The sequence below is a fragment of the Gracilinanus agilis genome, chromosome 3 (genome assembly GCF_016433145.1).
Source record: "Gracilinanus agilis isolate LMUSP501 chromosome 3, AgileGrace, whole genome shotgun sequence".
Taxonomy (NCBI): domain Eukaryota; kingdom Metazoa; phylum Chordata; class Mammalia; order Didelphimorphia; family Didelphidae; genus Gracilinanus; species Gracilinanus agilis.
In genome coordinates this window covers 132,591,612-132,610,462 of record NC_058132.1, presented here as the reverse complement: position 1 = coordinate 132,610,462, position 18,851 = coordinate 132,591,612, and the positions used below count along the sequence as shown (strand labels likewise).

The 18,851-nt window shown below is 34.5% G+C and overlaps 1 protein-coding gene across 1 annotated transcript in view; it reads left to right on the top strand.

Annotated features, from left to right (window-relative positions):
- Positions 1 to 5,490, top strand: part of RFC3 (replication factor C subunit 3) — a 34,997-nt gene extending 29,507 nt beyond the window's left edge. Inside the window, exons 8-9 of the mRNA XM_044668959.1 lie at positions 785 to 854; positions 5,193 to 5,490. Of these exons, the coding sequence (XP_044524894.1) occupies positions 785 to 854; positions 5,193 to 5,384 (262 nt within the window). The 3' untranslated portion in view covers positions 5,385 to 5,490. The remainder of the gene's footprint in view (positions 1 to 784; positions 855 to 5,192) is intronic.
- Positions 5,491 to 18,851: the final 13,361 nt, after the last annotated feature.

Genomic DNA, 18,851 nt, shown 5'->3' with positions numbered 1-18,851 from the left:
TTCATATAAATCTTTTTCATGCTGCTTTGTATTCATAATGCTCATTGTTTCTTAACAGTACAGTAATATTCCATTATATTCATGTGCCATTTTATTTAATTGTGCCTCATACTTTGTTTTCAGTTCATTGCTACCACAAAAGAGTACATCTACAAACATTTTTGTTTATGTTGAAACTTATTTTGTCAGTCACCTCTTAGGGGTGTATACCAATCAGTGAAATCTCTGGATCAAAGAGTATGGATATCTTAGTCATTTTATTTATAAAATTCCAAATTGCTTTCCAGAATTATTGCACTAATTCACAGCTCCACTAGCAATGCATTAGTTCTATTGTCTTTCTGTATCTTCCAACATTGAAGATTCTCATTTTCTAACTCACTGGGTAAAAGTTCAGTTATCATAATTTGCATTTTCTTACCTTTCATGATCTTCAACATTCTTTTGAATAGTTGTTAATAGTTTTCAATTCCTTCGAGAACTGTTCATTCATATCCTTTGACCATTTTTTTTGCAGAATGACTTTTGTTTCTACATATTTCTCTTAGTTGTTCATATATCTTGGAATCCTCCCCCAACTTTTTCACAAAGAAGAGAAATTTGAATTGTCTGTTACATGATTTCATCAGTAAATCTCAGATGTAAAAAATTCTTAGTCAAGTAAATTATAATTCACTTTTACATATCTGATTATCTACTTTGTAGAGTAACACAACATAAGTAAGTGCTTGTAAACATTGTTTGGTGATAAGTTGTAATTTTTCTATATTTTTATTTTAAACAGGCTACTTGAGATTCGTGGACGACTTTATGAACTATTAACTCATTGCATTCCTCCTGAAATAATAATGAAGGTAATCTCATCTCTAGTCTTTTAGTCTTAATAGCCCTAGAAAATTATATAATGGGAAAAAAAATTAAGTACATATTTTTGTTTTGTTTCCTGGCACAATTTTTGGTTGTTAATTTTAAATAATTGGATTTTTACTAATTTCATTTTTATTTTACATCAGAGGTAAGGAAATTTTTTTTCTATTGAAATCTGATAACTAAGAAAATTATGAGGATCACATATAAGTTATAAAATTTTCTATAGCAGTATATAGTTAAATTTGGTTGTCTTTTTGCCTTATATGAGAAAAGTATAAAATGTTTAATTTACTTGTTTTTAAAATTAAGAACAGATACCATAATACTTTATTCATTAAAAAGGATTATAGGGGGCAGCTGGTAGCTCAGTGGATTGAGAGCCGGGCCTGGAGACGGGAGGTCCTGGGTTCGGATCCGGCCTTGGACACTTCCCAGCTGTGTGGCCCTGGGCAGGTCACTTGACCCCCATTGCCTACCCTTGCCAATCTTCCACCTATGGGTCAGTGCACGGAGGTTAAGGGTTTTAAAAAAAAAAATGAAAAAAAATAAGGATTATAAAGACATATTCCAAATCCTTATTATGATTCTTCAAGTAATATGAAAACAACAAAGGGAAAGATTCTCAGAGAAATACAAAACGGGAAGAAAGGAGAGAAAACTAGAGTTGAGGGAGAGAACCCTGAGGGTGGGGAGATGCGAAGATTTTTTCCTTCCCTCAAGCCACTGTTTTCTTCAACCCAAACCTACTATGTTTTGCCTATACATGTACATCTTTGGTTCTCTGTCTTACTCATTTAAATTTCTTTATATGCTCAAAAAGAACAAAATAAAAGAAATCACAAACCTTACCATCAGTCAATATGTTATTTTGTAAATGAAAGGTAACACATTATAGGCCCTGCCTCTTTCATAATTCTTTGGATATGTGATCTCTGTCCCTTGGTATAGATTACAATTCATCTAAGCTATCTCATTTCAATTTGTGACCCATGAAGAGAAAAAAGTTAATTGATTAAAATGGTATTGAAGCAGTTCCATATAATGCTACATTTCAAATATCTCTTATAATAGTGAAGCAATTGTTCAAGACATTGTAATCTACATGAGGTCTTATGAGGGTAGAGTATAGTGCACTGTTATTTCTCTATACCTGGGAACTTTTTTTCTTAATAAGGCCCAAAATTCCATGAGCTTTTTTTGGCTAACTCATAACATTACTGACTAATATAATTGTGTAGCACCCCCTTACTTCAGATCATCCTCAGAATAACTACTGTCTGAGCATGTCTCTTTTTCTTATACTTGTGAAGTTGATTGTATTCAAGTGCTGGATTTTACATTTATTCCTATTGAATTTCACCTGTTGAGAAGTAAGGAAATAAGCATTTATTAAGCACCTCGTGCATCTGTTTACTGTGCTAAAGTGCTTTACAGATATCTGCTTATCCTCACAACAACCCTGGAAAGTAGGTATTTTTATTTTTCCCATTTTACAATTGAGGAAATGGAGGCAAATAGGGATTAATTGACTTGCTCAGAGTCACATGGATAGTAAGTGTCAAATGTCATATTTGAACTCAAGCCTTACTGATTCCAGGCCCAGCACTGTCCATTGAACTACCTAACTCTAGCATAGGACAAAGAGAAACATAAGAAAAATTAACCTAAACGTTTTTGCCATTGAACCTCATTTGTGGTGTGATGAAGCCTATGGACCCTTCCTCTTACAGTAATGTTTTTAAGTGAATAAAACAAAATACACTGAATTAAAAAAAAAAATCAGTTCTATTTAGGTAAAGTTTAAAGTCTTTTTAAACAACCAAATTGACATACCCTGGGCTAAGAACCCATATATGCCCTCTAGCTGACAAGATCCTTTTGATCCTATCAATCCAGTGTTAGCTATCCCTCTTAGCTTTCTGTCACCTGAACATTTGATGAACATACAATCTCTACCTTAATCAAAGTAATTAATAAAAATGTTAAATAACACAAGACCAAAATATCCCTGGGTACTGCATCAGAGATCTCTGAACATGATGACATTGAGCCATTTTTTAAACCATCTTAATTTTATTTCTATATAATCCATATCTCACTGTCCTGTCAATAAGAATAATATGAGATACTTTAATAAAAAAAACATTCTAAATTTTTGTTAAACTGTACCTACAGCATTCCTTTCACCTAATTGTAACCTAATAAATCTAAGTTAGTTGCTGAGTTCAAATCTCATGTTTCCTCTTTAATGGAATTGTTTTCCTATATGAATTTAAAATTTCAGTCTTGAACTTTTTATGTCCTTTTTTTATTGAAGCATTTTCATTCTTGAGCTTCTACCTCACCTTCCTCTGAACCCTTTGAAATTTACTTTCACAAATCTAGGGAAATATTAAATTATGCTCACATTTCCTTTCCTCTCTCACAAAGAATGATAACTTCTCTCCAAGATTGCCATTATTTTTATATCCCAGAAACTGGTTCCTTCCCATTAGTGAGACTCTGAACCAAAATAGAATTTCCCCTTCATGGTTTCTACCTTTTGAAGGATAAAATTATCAGTCAGAAGACCTGAATTCAAATTCCATCTCTGCTACTTTCTAGACTTCTACAACTCTGTCACACTTTGTATTTTTATCCTCATTTCTAAAATGGGGAGATTGAATTTAATAACCTAAAAGAAACCTCCCAGCTCTAAATCCCATTATCCTGTGTCTTTCTTGATTAAACTTTTCTTCTGCCTGTAATGTACATTACTTAAAATATGTTGAATACAGATTTAATTTTATACCTTTATTAATTATTTACAGCATAATTTGAAGTAATGTAAATTTTTTTAATGTTGTAAATTGTAGATGATTCAGTGTGATACCATGGATAGACTTAAGAGTTAGGAAGACCTGGCTGCAAGTCTTTCTTTTAATTCTAGCTGGGTAATCCTAGATAATTAATTTATCCTCTTTTGGCTGATGTCTCTTTATCAATAAGATGGGGATAATAATAATACCACTACTCTTATGAGGATCAGATAAGTTATATGTGTAAAATCTTTTGCAGATTTTTAAGCATTATATAAATATTAGTTGTTTTTATGAAACTCCTTTGGACTTTGCTACTACATTTCTGTCTGCTTTAGTGGAGAAAATCCCCATACTAGAAATTCCCTTCAGACCATAGAATAGTTAGATTTAGAGCCAAAAGAAAACTCAGGAACTTGGATTTAGTCTAACCTCTTTTATTTTACATATTAGAAACTTGAGGCCAAGGAAGGGTAAATGACTTGCCCAAAGTAAGAATCACAGGTGGGGTTTGAATCCAGGTCCTCTGATTCCAGAGTGATTGTTCTTTCTATTAAACAAAAATCGTTTACTTATTTGCAAAACTTAGAGAACAGTTCTCTTGGGAAGTGATGTATTTATAGGAGGCAGTATGTTAGTTGGCCAAAAGTTTTATATATATTTATGTTTTCTTCAACTAATCAATAAGCATTTATTAAGCACTTATTTTGTACCAAGGATTATGTTAGACATTAGGGGTTCAAAGACAAAAAATAATGAAACTAGCCTTGCTCTCAAGGAGCTTATATTAGGGGAAGACCTATATATTCTAAAGCATATACAGAATATATACAAGGAAATTAAAGACATTAGCATTTGGGATCAGGAAGGGCTTTGTGTAGAAACTTGCTAAAGTTGTGTTTTGAAGGAAGGGAGAGATTGTCTTTGAGACAGGGGTGAGAAAGTGTAGTATATTTCAGGCATGGAGGGTGGCCAGTACAAAGACTCACAAGACAGGAGGTAGAATGCCATATATGATGGACAGAGAAGGAAAATTTAATTGGAATGTACAGTGTGGGAATAGAAATAATGTTATAAGAAGACTGAAAAGATAGGTTTGGGCCTGGCTGTGAAATGCATTATATTTATCCTAAAGGTAATAGGTTGCCATTGAAAATTAGCAAATAAAAGAGTTCCATGGTCAGATCATCATAGAAGAAAAATCAGTATGGCAGCTATGTGGAGGACTAATTAGAGGGGGGCAAAGGAGACCAGTTTGGCTATTATAGTCATGTAACAGAAGGTGAAGATAGCCACTTGTACAATGTACATAGAAACTTTTATTTTAAGTGAAATGTGTATTATTTGAAAATTTCAGTGCTACTTGAGTTTTTTCATTTGAATTTGTAATTATGATTTGTGTGTACATTTTATCAGCAGATATTATACATAAAAACTGTGAAGAGGTAGGAAATTTTTAGAAGAATGAAGGGAAATTGGCGTTTTAGAAATGTTTCTTCCTAATTACTAGTTATTTCTCTTTAGGGCCTTCTTTCAGAACTTTTAAATAATTGTGATGGACAACTGAAAGGGGAAGTTGCACAGATGGCAGCTTACTATGAACATCGTCTTCAACTTGGCAGCAAAGCTATTTATCACCTGGAAGCATTTGTGGCAAAGTTCATGGCAATTTATAAGAAGTTTATGGAAGAAGGACTAGAAGCCATGATGTTCTAAAGTCTTTCAGTCAGTATCATTTCTCAATATGTCTTAATATTGATATTTCTCATATACAATTTATGTTGTAAACTCTGTAGGTCAAATAAATTCATATTAATCACTATGTTGTTTTTAAAATTAGTACCTTCGTAAAGTATTTGTCATCATTTAGGAATAAAACAATTGTTTCTAGGTCATGTAGTCTAATGGAAGGCTATTATAACTATGGTTATACATTCCGGTATAAGCCAGGATGATACTTTTAATAAATTGTTCCACAAGATTGGTTTAGTTGTGAACTGTTATGTGTTTCTTCATTTCATTAGCCTACATGTCTTACAAGAGAATTTGTTTGAATCTTGGCTCTACCATTTTGCTACCTGTGTGATATTGGTCAAATCTCTTAAATTCCTTGAGCCTCAGATTTCTTATCAATAAAATTATGGGGTTGAACTTAAGGTCTCTTATGGCCATACTGTACTTGGTGCTGGTTAGGAGTATTATGTTCAGAATAAGGGTCTCCCTACACTTTTATGGAAAATGGAGAGAATCCAAAATTGTCAGGCTGCTAGAAACCATTTCTAGAGGAACATTGGAGAAAAACAAGAATGTTAGTTTAGAGGACATGTGAGGAAAGTGGGGAAAGATGAAATTAAAATATTTTCATAACTGACTTGGAAGTAGAATTTTTTATTCAGAGAGCAAAATTAGTACCAGCTGTAAAGAATAACTTTCCAATAATTAGAAATACTCAAGAATAAAAGTTAGAATATCTTGGAAAGATGGTAGAGAGATGGGTTTGCTGTGTATACCTTCCTCCCCAAACATATCAAAACATTAGTGAATAATCTCTGCAAATTCAGAAAACAGCTATGAAAAGAATAGTGAAAGAATCCTCCATAATTTTATAAGGCAACTTTTACTAAAAAAAAGTAACCAAATACTAACTCACTGGCTCATTCCAGATGTTTTCACATTCTTTATACCAGCACATAGTAACCTTATAGTTGTTATGGCTGTTGTAATCTTAGGCACTTGATTTTTGGAATTTACTCCTTTACTGTTTTCCAAGGACATCTGCAGAAAGGGTAGGATTGAATGGCCCCGAGTCACTCCTGGAATATCTAGCCTACTTTTCCAACTTCCTTAGTCCCTGTACTGGCATAGTGTCACAACAGGTTGCTTTGATTTTAGACACATGGTTTTTGAGGTTAACTTTACTTGTTTTAAAATTTTTGTTCTGAAATTTTATTTTCCCAAGTGGCATTGTGACCTAGGGGTTAAAGAGCTGTTCTGAAAGCCAAACCTGGGTTTAATTCCTGTCTGACATGTGGCTGTGGAACTCTCACCAATTTATTGACTCTCTCAGTGCTCTAGGCAAAACTCGAAAACTCTTAGTTGCTGAGAAGGTGCTGACTTCAATGGCACATGTTTTCTCAACTGGGAATCTCCTATACCAGTGATATAATAGGTTTTAGTGCTATTCCCTCTTTTTTCTTTTGTCTTGCATTTTAAAATTACAATCCCTTCATTTTCTTTATCATCTGGTAAGATTTATTGATGTGAAGTATGAGTCTTCTATATTCTCTCACTGGTGGCTAGATTTGAGATATCTTTCTTAGTGATTTCTTTGCAAAATTATAGTTGTGTGAAAAAGTGACTATCACTATTGATTAGAAAAATGCAAATTAGTATAAGTTGAGGTACCCATGACACCTATCAGACTGGCTAAAATGACAGTAAAAGATAGTAAGAAATTTGAAGGAGATGTGGAAAAATTGGGTTACCAATACATTCTTAGAAGAGTTGTGAAATGTTCCAACAATTTTGGAAAACAGTTTGGAACAGTCCAAAGAGCTATAAAACTGTGTGTACCCTTTCACCGAGTAATACCAGTATTAGGTCTGTATCCCAAAGAGATTTTTTTTAAAAAGAAAAAAAAAGTATATAGCAGCCCTTTTTGTAGTAGTAAAGAATTAGAAATTGAAGCTATGAGGAATGGCTGAATAAGTTGTGGCATTTGATTTTGATGGAATACAATTGTGTTGTAAAAAATGTTAAGCAGGATGATTTCAGGAAAACCTGAAATGATTCATAGGAACTGAAGAGAACTAGATCATTGTACACAGTACAGCAATATTGTGTATCAGCTGTGAATGACAGCTATTCTCGGTAATTCAATGATAAAAAACAATTCTGAAAGACTTAAGTTGAAAAAAGCTCCGCACTTCCAGGGGAAAAACTGGTGGGAGACTGCATGTAGGTTGAAGCATACTTTTTTTGGGTCTGTGTTCTCTTTTGCAGCATGACTAATATGGAAATGTGTTTTGCATGACTGCTATGTATACTCCATGTCAAAGTGCTTGCCATCCTAAGAAAAGAGGATAAAGGGAGGGAATTTGGAATGATTGTTTCTGTATGTAATTGAGAAAAAAAACCAACAACCTGTTAAGGGGTCATCAAGATGTGGACAAACGTTTTTTGAAAGAAATGAGTATTATTGAAAAACATGGAAAAATGTTTTAAGCTCTAATAATGAGAGAAATGAAAATCAAAATAATCCTGAGGTTTCAACTTCAACCCTGCAAATTGGCCAAGATGACAAAAGACAGAAATAGCCTGTGTTGGAAGTGCCCTGGAATGATGGGCACACTAATGTTAATTTGTAAGACTGTTAAAATAATTCACTTATTTAAGCCTAAATATCAATGTAATGGCTACTCTGGACCATATGGTTTTCTCCTCTTCATCTCTGGGGAGGGGGAGGGGTTACTTTAGACAAAAAGTTACGAGTTCAGTCACAGTTGCTCTGAGCACTTTGGAAAACATCTAGCATTTAGTCAGACATTGGGTTTTCCGATTTTACATTTACCTCAATTGCTACTTAAATTCAGACTGTTATGACTGAGGCAAATTCTGTTTATTAAAAACATTTGGTTAAAGACAACGTATTATTGTGACTGTGGATAGACAGGAAGGAAATTAGAGAAAGAACTGATCTTTTCTTGGGACTTTTCTCATGTGGGTCTGTTGCTTCAAGATACCTGTCAAACCAATAACTTGTCAATAGTCTGGAAAGCAAATTGGAATAATAGAAATAAAGTAACTAAAATACCTATAACTTTGTTGATTCCACTAATAGATATATATCCCAAGGAGTCATTGACAAAAAATAAGGTTCCATATACACAAAGATATTTATAGTGGTACTTATTTTTTGTGATAGTAAGCTATTGGAAACAAAATGAATGCCTATTAATTAGGGAATGGCTGACAAACTGTAGTACATGAATATAATGAACATTACTCTAATTTTAGGGGGAAATAAGAATACGGGGGAACATGAAAAAGACCTACTTGAAGAGGTTCAAAATGAAGTCAGCAAAGCCAGGAACACAATACACAATGCCTATACAACAATTCAAATGGAAAGAACACCTATCATAAAATAATGGAAAGTTGTGGCTCATACTTTTGCAGAGGTGTGGGAGGCTTTTGAGTGTAGGACATCCCTTAAACCATCAGATATTTTTTATGTGTTTATAAGGTTTAAGAAAAAAGAAATTTGTTATTAAGGAAAATTATTGTAAGAGATAACTAGGAGGGTGAAGAAGAGAAATACAAGGGATTTGGCAATGCAAAAATTAAGTATCTTGTTAAAATCCATTTTTCCCTATTTTTCTTTGATGTTTTCGCTCAATTATTTGATTAATCATCTCAGTCTGGAGCTCTTGGAATTTATCCTTAATTTTCAAGGTATCTTACAGAATTTGTTGTTCATCTTCCTTTGTTTCCTTTATTGCAAAATTCTTGGCCTTCAGCATTTTCTGTCTTAATCTTATTGCTGATTTTTCAGTGGTGTCCTTGCTGAAAATTGTTCTGAAGAACCTTCATGGGTATTCTCTGTCCTGTCAGATCACCAAGGTTCGAGGGGTTCTTTTCCCTTTGGAGGGCAATGGTCACATGTGGCAACACTGCTATGGGGGCAGTACAGTGGACCATGAAAGTAGGACTTATTTGATAGGACCTCATCAAGGAAGAAGCTATAGAAGTTTGGCAAAAATTAGGCTTATAAGTCTTAGCCCAACAACTTGTGCTAATATTTACCACAATAAGTTCAAATTGGATACATGATCTGAGTATAAAGATCACACCATAAAAATGATAGAAGAGAACATAAAATTAGTTACCTTTTGCAACCATAGGAGAAAATTTTGTTTTAATTCTGAACTTAAATACCACATACATATATATTCAACATAAAAAACATTGACTATGAAACTAAATATCCATTTTATGCTGCTTGCTTTAAATATGTATAAATATATACATGTGTACAGACATGCATATATGTGCATAGATATATATGTATACCTATAATAAATTCCATATTTTTCAAAACTATTGTGTTCATCTACTTTCTTTTAAGCTTATTTCTCTACATTAAAAAAGATTTCAATGCTCTTCCTCACCTTTTCTGGGCATCTCTATTATTGGTTCCTCCCTCATCTATCCCATCCAGCCCCTGTAATTAAAAAAAACAAGAAAAAAGAAAGGAAACAACCTCATTACATGTAAACATAGTCAAGTAAAATGAATTTACAGAGTGGCTATGTCCAAGAATGTATGTCTTTCTTCCCCTTGGAGTCCCTCAAGTGGGTAACATATATTGTTTTAGGTAGGCATGGTTAGTAATTGCACTGATCAGGGCTTTTTTGTTTATTTTTTTTTTCTTTCAAGGTTTTTTTTTCCTTTAAATTATTGTCTAGTAAATTGTTTTCCAAGTTCTGCTTATGTCACTCTGAATCTGTTCTTACTACCAGGAGTTTCTGAAAACATCTTTTTGTAATTTCTAGTGGTATAATGATATTCCCTTACACTGATATGTCACATTTTGTTTTGATATTCCTCAATTAATGGGCATTTCCTCAGATTCTAATTCTTTTCTTTTTCTCTTGCTCCTCCTACCTCTTTTAGAGCCCTCTCAAGACTAAGAAGTCTTTTGCTTTTTTTAACCATGAAGACTATTTCCTCACATGGAGGGATAGGATAATACAACAAGGAACAAGATAATATAAAGGATAAAATAAAAATTTTGACCACTTAAAAGTAAAAGGATTTTGTGCACAATGAAAACAATTGGAAAAGGAACAGAGCAGAAAAATATTTGCATCAAATATCATGGATTTCTGAAATATAAAGGCATTTGAGATATTTATAGCATCAATATCCATTCTTCAAATTTATAGAGAGTTGAGAACAATATACACAATAACTACAACAATAAAAATTAACAGACCACCAAGAGAAGGCAGAACTAGTAATCAAAAAGCCCATGAAGTTTCCACAGAAGAGAATGAAACACACAGAATACTGTACATATTCTCAGACACTTGTATTAAATTAATGTTTTTTGTTTGTTTTTTGTCATGAGAGTGTTGTTTGTCTTAGATGAGGTAGGAAGCAACTGATATAAAGACTAAAGACTTCAAATTTTAAATCCAATTATTTTGTGTTCTCAGGTAGTGACTACCATTTCACTAGAAGTATTTACTTAAAACACCATCACAAATATATAAGGGTGTGAGACCAAAACCTTAGGGACTTTTAAATGCAAACAATTTGAGAGGCAACAAAGAAAATTTGGCTTAGAGTCAGAAGAGCTTCCTTTGAGGTTCAATGTGTGTGTGTGTATATGTATATACACATATATATTGTTGAACAAGCCCTTTAACCTAGAATATAATGGCAAATGTCTTAACAACCAACTTCAAAAAATAAAATGTATGCACAAACTATTTTAAATTTAATCTGCATTAACATACCCTTTATTTCTTTAGACAATCTACAAAACAAGTCATATGCTGATTTGTGCCCATTTCTGTGGCATAAATACACACTGAAGATTTAACAGTCAGCCCTTGTGAGGTATGAGCTAATTCCAGCACACCTCTGCCTTCAACTTCTCAGATCCATAGTTATCTATATATTTTTTTAAAAAGTGGAGATAATTTCTTCCATTCAAATTTAGTCTTTCACAATCCAGCTCCCATCTATCTTATATTAATTAGTCCTATCTTATATTAATTAGCACTCACAGTGCCAGGCAAACTGTCTTGCTAATTATTATTTGTACACATTATTCCATGTCTTCCCCCATGCTTGTTTCCTAAACCTGGAATACACTCCCTTCTAATCTTTACTTCATAAATTCTCAACTCAAGAGTTTCTCTTCTTATAGTTAGGTCAGTCTTACCTGATCTCCCAGGGATTCACGGTGCCCTCTCCATCTCCATTCCTAATGAAATTACTTTGCATATATTTTGAATTTTTATATATGTGTGTATCCTCATGTAACCGACAAAAGATAAAATAACTGAGGAAATAGGTTTGATCTTCTGCACTTATCTAATAAGCAATGCACCCTAATTGCCTAACAAATCAGGACCAAGCTCCTTCCTCAGCTCAGGGCAGGACCCCCAAAACTGGAAGGGAAAGACTTTCAAACAGTAAATACAATCAATACCAATTAAAAGGAAACAAAACAACATTAGGTAATTTGATTTCTAATTGGATGAAAGGCTAGGGACTTTCCAAGTTGTGAGAAGGAGAGGGAATAGTTACAATTCCCTTGAATTCAGGAAAAGAGGTGTCTTCCCCAAGTATCTGTCAACCATCAAAGGAACATGGAAATAATAATTGATCACCGTGGGGCCAATTTTCAGATAAGCCATATGGATCGTTTGAGATATACAATTATAAAAACTCCTTAAATCATTCTCAGGATCTGACTGTTTCTGGTCAACAGGAGCTCGGGCCTTGGTTAAGGGTCTCTTAACAGCAGGTACAATTTCCCAGTCATACAGAGAAAGCTAGAATCATACAATGCAATAAAGTTTTCTCCCAGTTTTCACAAATGAATATTTTTCTTGCAGAATAGAATTTGGCCTGGGCCCATAATTGAATAGATAAGGAACAGAGGTAGTTCCAGAACTGTCACATAATGAAATCAGTGGGGTTCACTCAGTTTCCACAATTAGCCACTTGCTGTTCTAATCTCCCCAATTCCTCCAATTTTCTTATACCCATGCTTTGAAGGTATTGCTGGGAGGGTCTGATTTGATTTTGTTTTTCTATCCCCAGCAGTGTCTTATCAATAATAGATATTTAATACATGCTTCTATAATGAATGAATCAAATGAGATTATATGAAAATACATTGTAATCTAGGGTGCTATCCAAATGTACAGTGTTATTAAGATATTATATAATTGACTAGTTAGCATTAATTCAAATTTAATTCCCAGATTTTTTTGTTATGCAAAGAACTTTCACAATAAAAATGATCCACTGTATTTAGATGGTATTCTATATTGTGTCTGAGGAAGACAGGAATTGGGTAAGGTTAATATGAGCGTAATTGTGAAAGTACAGCAGTAAGTATTATTAAATATATTCCTTTGAGGGGAAAAACTCCCATTTGCATGTTTTTCTCCTGTTCCTTGCTTCCATATACTATGTAATATTTTTTTTTATGCAGACTTATCAGTTGAGTTTATTTGATTTTGGAATTTAAAAATTTGTAACAATATTGCAATTCTAGTAAAATTTTATAATATTAAATGTGATATACTTTATCAATATTTCTTTGGTGTCAGGCTACATATTCACAGTACTGGGGACTTTCTAAATCATTGTTAATGTTTGTAAGGATGGAATTTGTGCAAGGAGGATGGGACAAAAGGAGCCAGAGAAGGAGTGGCTGACAGTTGGTGACAGTTTTTCTCATTATTTTTACATGTTTAAATTACAGTCTTAACCCCACTTGATACTCATTATTGCCAGAGATATATATTGTTATTTGATAACCTCGTGGCTTGTTAAAGCAGGTATTTTAGTGAAATGGTTGCTTTTTGTAGCTATCTTTTCTTTGATTTAACAGGAATATAGGAATTTTCAGCAACATTTCCAGTGCTACATGAGGTAGAAAAGACTTCATGACCCATTCCATTTTGGCAACCATTTATCAGTACTTGGAGTCAGAGAGCTAGATTCAAATTCCAGATATATCTACCACTTACTTGTATCATTTGTGCGACTTCTGGGTAAGTTACTTAATCTCTGGGCCTTGGTTTCTCATGTAGACAGAAAAGTACTAGACTAGACAGATGGCTTTATAGCTTCTTTCCATCTCTCTTTTGATGATCTGCTAGAAATGATTATCAAAGCCATGAGAGTGAACCAACTCTGTGATGGAGAGAGTATAAGAGAAAAGCAATCAGAGAAAGAATCGGCATCAAACAGTCACACAGGCTTGCACACACATCTTTGCACACACATGCACATAATGTATGCTTGTATGTGTGCATGTGTGTACCCTCCATGCCCCACCTCCCAAAATAGATGCTAGAGTCAATCTTCACTGAGTGGGTTACCCAAAGCCCAAAATGGGTCACTTGCTTTTCTCTTACACCTTGTATTGGAAAATTGGTTCACTCTTGTGGATTCATTAATCATTTCTGTGTCAGCATGTCTGTCTATATGCTTCTGTTGCTGGGTGTGAATGGAAATGTGTGTGTCAGGAGGATTTGAGTTCTAATATGACCTGAGTTCTAATATGACACTTAATAGCTATATGATCCTGGGCAAATAATTAACCTTTTTTTGCTTCAGTTTTCCTCCTCTGTGAAATGATCTGGAGAAGGAAATGGCAAACTACTCTACTATCTTTGCCAAGAACCCCAAATGGTGTCCCAAAAAATCAGACATGACTGAAATGATTTAAACAAACATAAACCATGTCTGTCTCTGTGGAGGTGTGTATGTTTGTATGTTTGCCTTAATGACTTTTTTCTTGAATTTCCATTTGAATATACATCTCCATTTCCTAACTCAACATGTCCAAAACCAAATCCATGTTCTTCCCCACACAGACTTCCTTTCATTATTTCTATCAGTGTTACAAGCATTTTCTTTGTCCTTATTTGCAGCTTAGCGTCCTTTACCATATCTTTATACCTCATCTCCTATGTTCAGTCAGTCACTAAAGCCTTTAAAAGTATTTTCCTTTGCATTATCTCTTATTTCCTCTACTTCCTTATAGAGACCCAGCTCTATATATCAACAGGGGTTTGAATGGCCTGAAGTGGTGTCAGCAATAAGGACAAAAAAGATTCACAACAGCTGCCAATGGTTAGCTCATGGCTGCTCCAATCTGACATGGAGCTTCAGGTTTATTTTATACAGAATTCAAAATTTCACACAAAGCACAATAGTGTTGCAGTTTTACAGACACCCAAGGTTACAGAGTTACATCATGATTAACATATGACTTACAAAATTTTCTCCCATGAACATTAAGCCCAGATGAGACAATATTCAAGGTTAGAAATGAACCTCATTTTAATCTAAAAGTTATTTCAGGGAAAAGCTTCCATACTTCAAAAGATATCTTTAATGAATGAGTTTTTAACATTATGGGGTGGAAAGTACCTGGCTGAATGTAAAACTGTCTGACTGCCTGCTTTGACCTTGGCTGTCTAGGAATAGATACAGGGCCAGGCCAGCTTCTACTGATTTCTGCTCTTTTCTCTTAGGAAAAATTGTTAACTCCTTAATTGCTGATGTACTGTAGAGTACTCAGATGCTTTCTATAAAACTTAAGGCTGTCTTAGAGAATTAAATTGATATGTTTTCAATAATGAAAGGAGCCATAGAGAGAGATCAAAGATTTTTATCTCAGATAATCCATCCTAACCTGTCTGTCTCCTGACTTGCAGGGCAGAAAAATCGAAAGGCACAGCCTTGCCAGTCTGTGTTGATCTTTGATAGGGTCCAGATAAAAAGATTCTGCTAAAAGACCCTGTTTCTCTCTTGGCTTCCAACACTTCCTTTTCATCACTACACCTTATATATAAAGTACTATAATAGCCTCCTACTTGATTCTCACTGGCTCCAGATTCTCCCTACTAATTCAGCCTGAAAACTACTGCCAGATAAATATTTGTTTAGATTCTGCCTTCAAAATATCATACCTTTGCTCAGAAACATACTATGGCCTCGAGCTATCTACTCTGTCAAGTTTTAACTTTTCTATCTGGTTTCTGAAGCACTTCATAAAGACATTCTGCCTCTAAATTTTCACTCCTGTACAACATGTACTCTGCTTTAGTCAGGACGAGTCTCTGATTCTGTTTGGTTTTGGTCTGGACTTGTGATTTCAGTGAAGGGAAAATCTAATTCAGATTGTCAATTTATTTTATCTGATATCCTCAGAGGAAATCCAGGTCTGAGTTAATACAAAGAAAAGGAAGAGATTTAGGATAGGAAGCAAAGGATAGGAAGAAGACATAAAATGGGAAGAAATTAAAGTTAAGACACTTTGTCCTCTCGTCTGATACCTATGGACTTTCTGACTCTAGGTCTTTCTGATTCTAAGACTAGCTCTCTCTCTCCACTACCTCCAAGCCATTCCTCTGCTGTCTACATATTGCTTCTGTTTCCACATTCTTTCTTCCTCCTAGGAATGAATGAGTTCTCTCTTTTTGCCTACATAAATCCTTCCTTTATTTTCAAATTCCAGCCAATATACTACCTTTTCCATCTAACACTGTTCCCCATCAAAGTTCCCCATCTAACACTTCCCCAATGCACTGTGTTCATGATTTTTCTCTTGAATTCCTATATTCGTTGCATATACCATATTTTTGGATCCAAGTATATTGTCTTCTATTTTTCAAGTGTTTATATGTTTGCATAAGTAGAACCATAATGTAGAGATTAGATCCTAGGGGCTAGTTTAACTTATCAGCCTCAGAACTAAGATGCTGAAGCATAAAGTACATCTGTAAGATATCCTATACAGCCTTTTGGCTTCTAGTCTCACTCCCTGGAAATGAAGATCACAAGCAAAGTACTGAAGATTGAGAAGACAGTATGCCAAACTTTGAAGTAATTGAGGAAAGTGGAGTGTCCTCCAGTTCCTGTGAGGATAAATAAAATGAGATAACATACAGGTCAAGAATGCTTAGGATAAGAAGTATATAGAACTAGATGCCATGAATTTCAAAGAAGGAATGATGACTGAACAAAGGTGGCAGACCAAGGAGTCCACCAATTCCTGGTTTGTGAGCAAAAGGCATGAGAGGGCAGCCAACAATAGAAAGAAAATGGTAAAAGGTATGATATCCTCAGAGGAAATCCAGGTCCAAGTTAATACAAAGAAAAAGAAGAGATTACAAAGGAAGAGATTCAGGATAGGAAACAAAGGACAGGAAGAAGACATAAAATGGGAAGTAAGTAGAGGTTTTAGAGGGATGAGTGTAAGGAGAAACTGTAAGAAAAGGGGTCTGTGTGAGGCATGATTAGAATTAGGAAAGTAGAAGTTAAGGGGTAAACTGGTAGGACTTGCTCACTGTTAGACTAGGAAATGTACTGAGTAGGGCAGATGAAGTGAGGGTTCTAATTAGAATGCTTGGATGGAACTTTCAGGAATTCATCTCCCAGTTGCCTCCCAGCAGACTGATTATAGCTGCCTTAGGCACTGCATGGGAGGAGAGGCAATAAACATTTATTAAGGGCCTCCTATTCTCATGTGGTAGATATGTCCTTACCTCTTCCTGTGAATAAAATAACATTTGCATCATTGCATTGCTTAATCTGTGTATACTTTCATATAGCCAGTGTTTTTGGCTTTTATTCTAGCATTACCTAAAAGTATTCAGGGAAAATTTTCTCCCTTTGCTCAAGAGGGTTTGGGGTTTATCCATTTGGTATTGATAAAAAATATGCTGCCCCTTAATGCAGTCTATTTGAGGGCATTGAGTCAGTTTTTTGAAATAAGCTTTTCCATGGCACATAAATAATAAATATATATTTGCCATTTTCTTGAATGGAAATAAAACCTTTCATATAAAAATCTTGTATGTAAATCAGATTTAAGAAAAAAAGTATCACATTTAAGTCAATGTACAGGTGGAAAATTTGCCACATCTGAGCTACATTCCCAGCATCTTTTTAAGTAACGTCCTCATTTGATATTCAGGGACGTAGGAGATAAATTTGGCTAAGACCCATGCTGCGGGCCAAAAATTGTAGGAGTAAAAATGAATAAATACTCCTTGAGTTTTAAAATATATATAATTTAGTAATAAACAAAAGTAGGGGGAAAAGAAAAGGAAAAAGGATTTTTTCAATAAAGTGAGCAAAGCAAAGAAAGCCAAAAACTCACACCAGCAATAAGATCCATATCAGAACTTTTCGATCAGTAAATGTTTCATGTTTCTTAACAACTGCTATGTATATATTTTATATCAATACTAAGGCAGTGGCACAGGAGGAAAAGCACTGGCTCTAGAGTTGGAGGACCTGGGTTCAGATCTCCCCTATGATGCTCACTAGCCATGTGACCTTGAGAAAGTCACTTGTCCTCCTTGGGTATCAGTTTCTTTAATTGTAAAATGAAGATATTAGACTGACTGGTCTCTAATGTCTCTTCTTGCTTTAGAGCTAAGATTCAAAGTAGTATGATCCTGTGATCTCTGAGGCTATGATCCTGAGTGTAATTCATTCTATTTTAGCAAAAATCCATAAACAGTGTGAGAAAACATAGTTGTCATAGGCCTTCTCCAGGCTTATAAACATAATAAGAGAGAGAGAGCGGGTCCTATGGAGCAGATAGTGAGAAGATTTATTTCTAATATTGTATTATTTCTATTTCTTAATAAAGCCTTGTAAAATCTTCTAATTGAGACTTGGTCTGTGCTTCAAATCTCTTTCCTCGTTCATTGTCCTGACATTCTCATATATTCACTGCCCTAGAGCATCTTCAAATTTGGCATGGATATTGTGAGTCCATTTTGTTTGGTATATAAGAACTGGCTGAAGCCAAGTATGTCTTGTACACCAGAACAGCATCCTTAGATCCCCCACTGAATGAAGTATTGAGGACAAAACTTAACCATATCCAACTTGATCATCTCATCTAGTTCTCCAAGGCATGACTTCTCTCACCATGATGAAATAGCCAAGTAAAGACTATAAAAAATTAGGCCTTCTCCTCATTAGGTATTCACCAATTAAAGATGTCTAGGGGAGGGCTGAATGATGAGATTTCAAATTTTAATAACTGAAGGTACTGAATGTCTTTGACTTTGAGCACTGAGAGAGGTTATTGACCATTTAATTTATTAGTTATTGCTAGCCTGATCAATAAATTGTCACAATAGAATTTCTTTTCTTCCTTCGTTCCTTCGTTCCTTTCTTCTTTCTTCCCTTCCTTTCTCCCTTCGTTCATTTGTTAATTTGTTAATTTTTTGTTCATTTGTTCATTCCTTCCTTCCTTCTTTCCTTCCTTCCTTCCTTTCTCTCTTTAGTTGTTCATTCATTTGTTCATTCTTTCGTTCCTTTCTCCCTTTCTTCCTTTCTCCCTTTCTTCCTTTCTCCATTTCTTTCTCCCTTTCTTCCTTTCTCCCTTTCTTCCTTTCT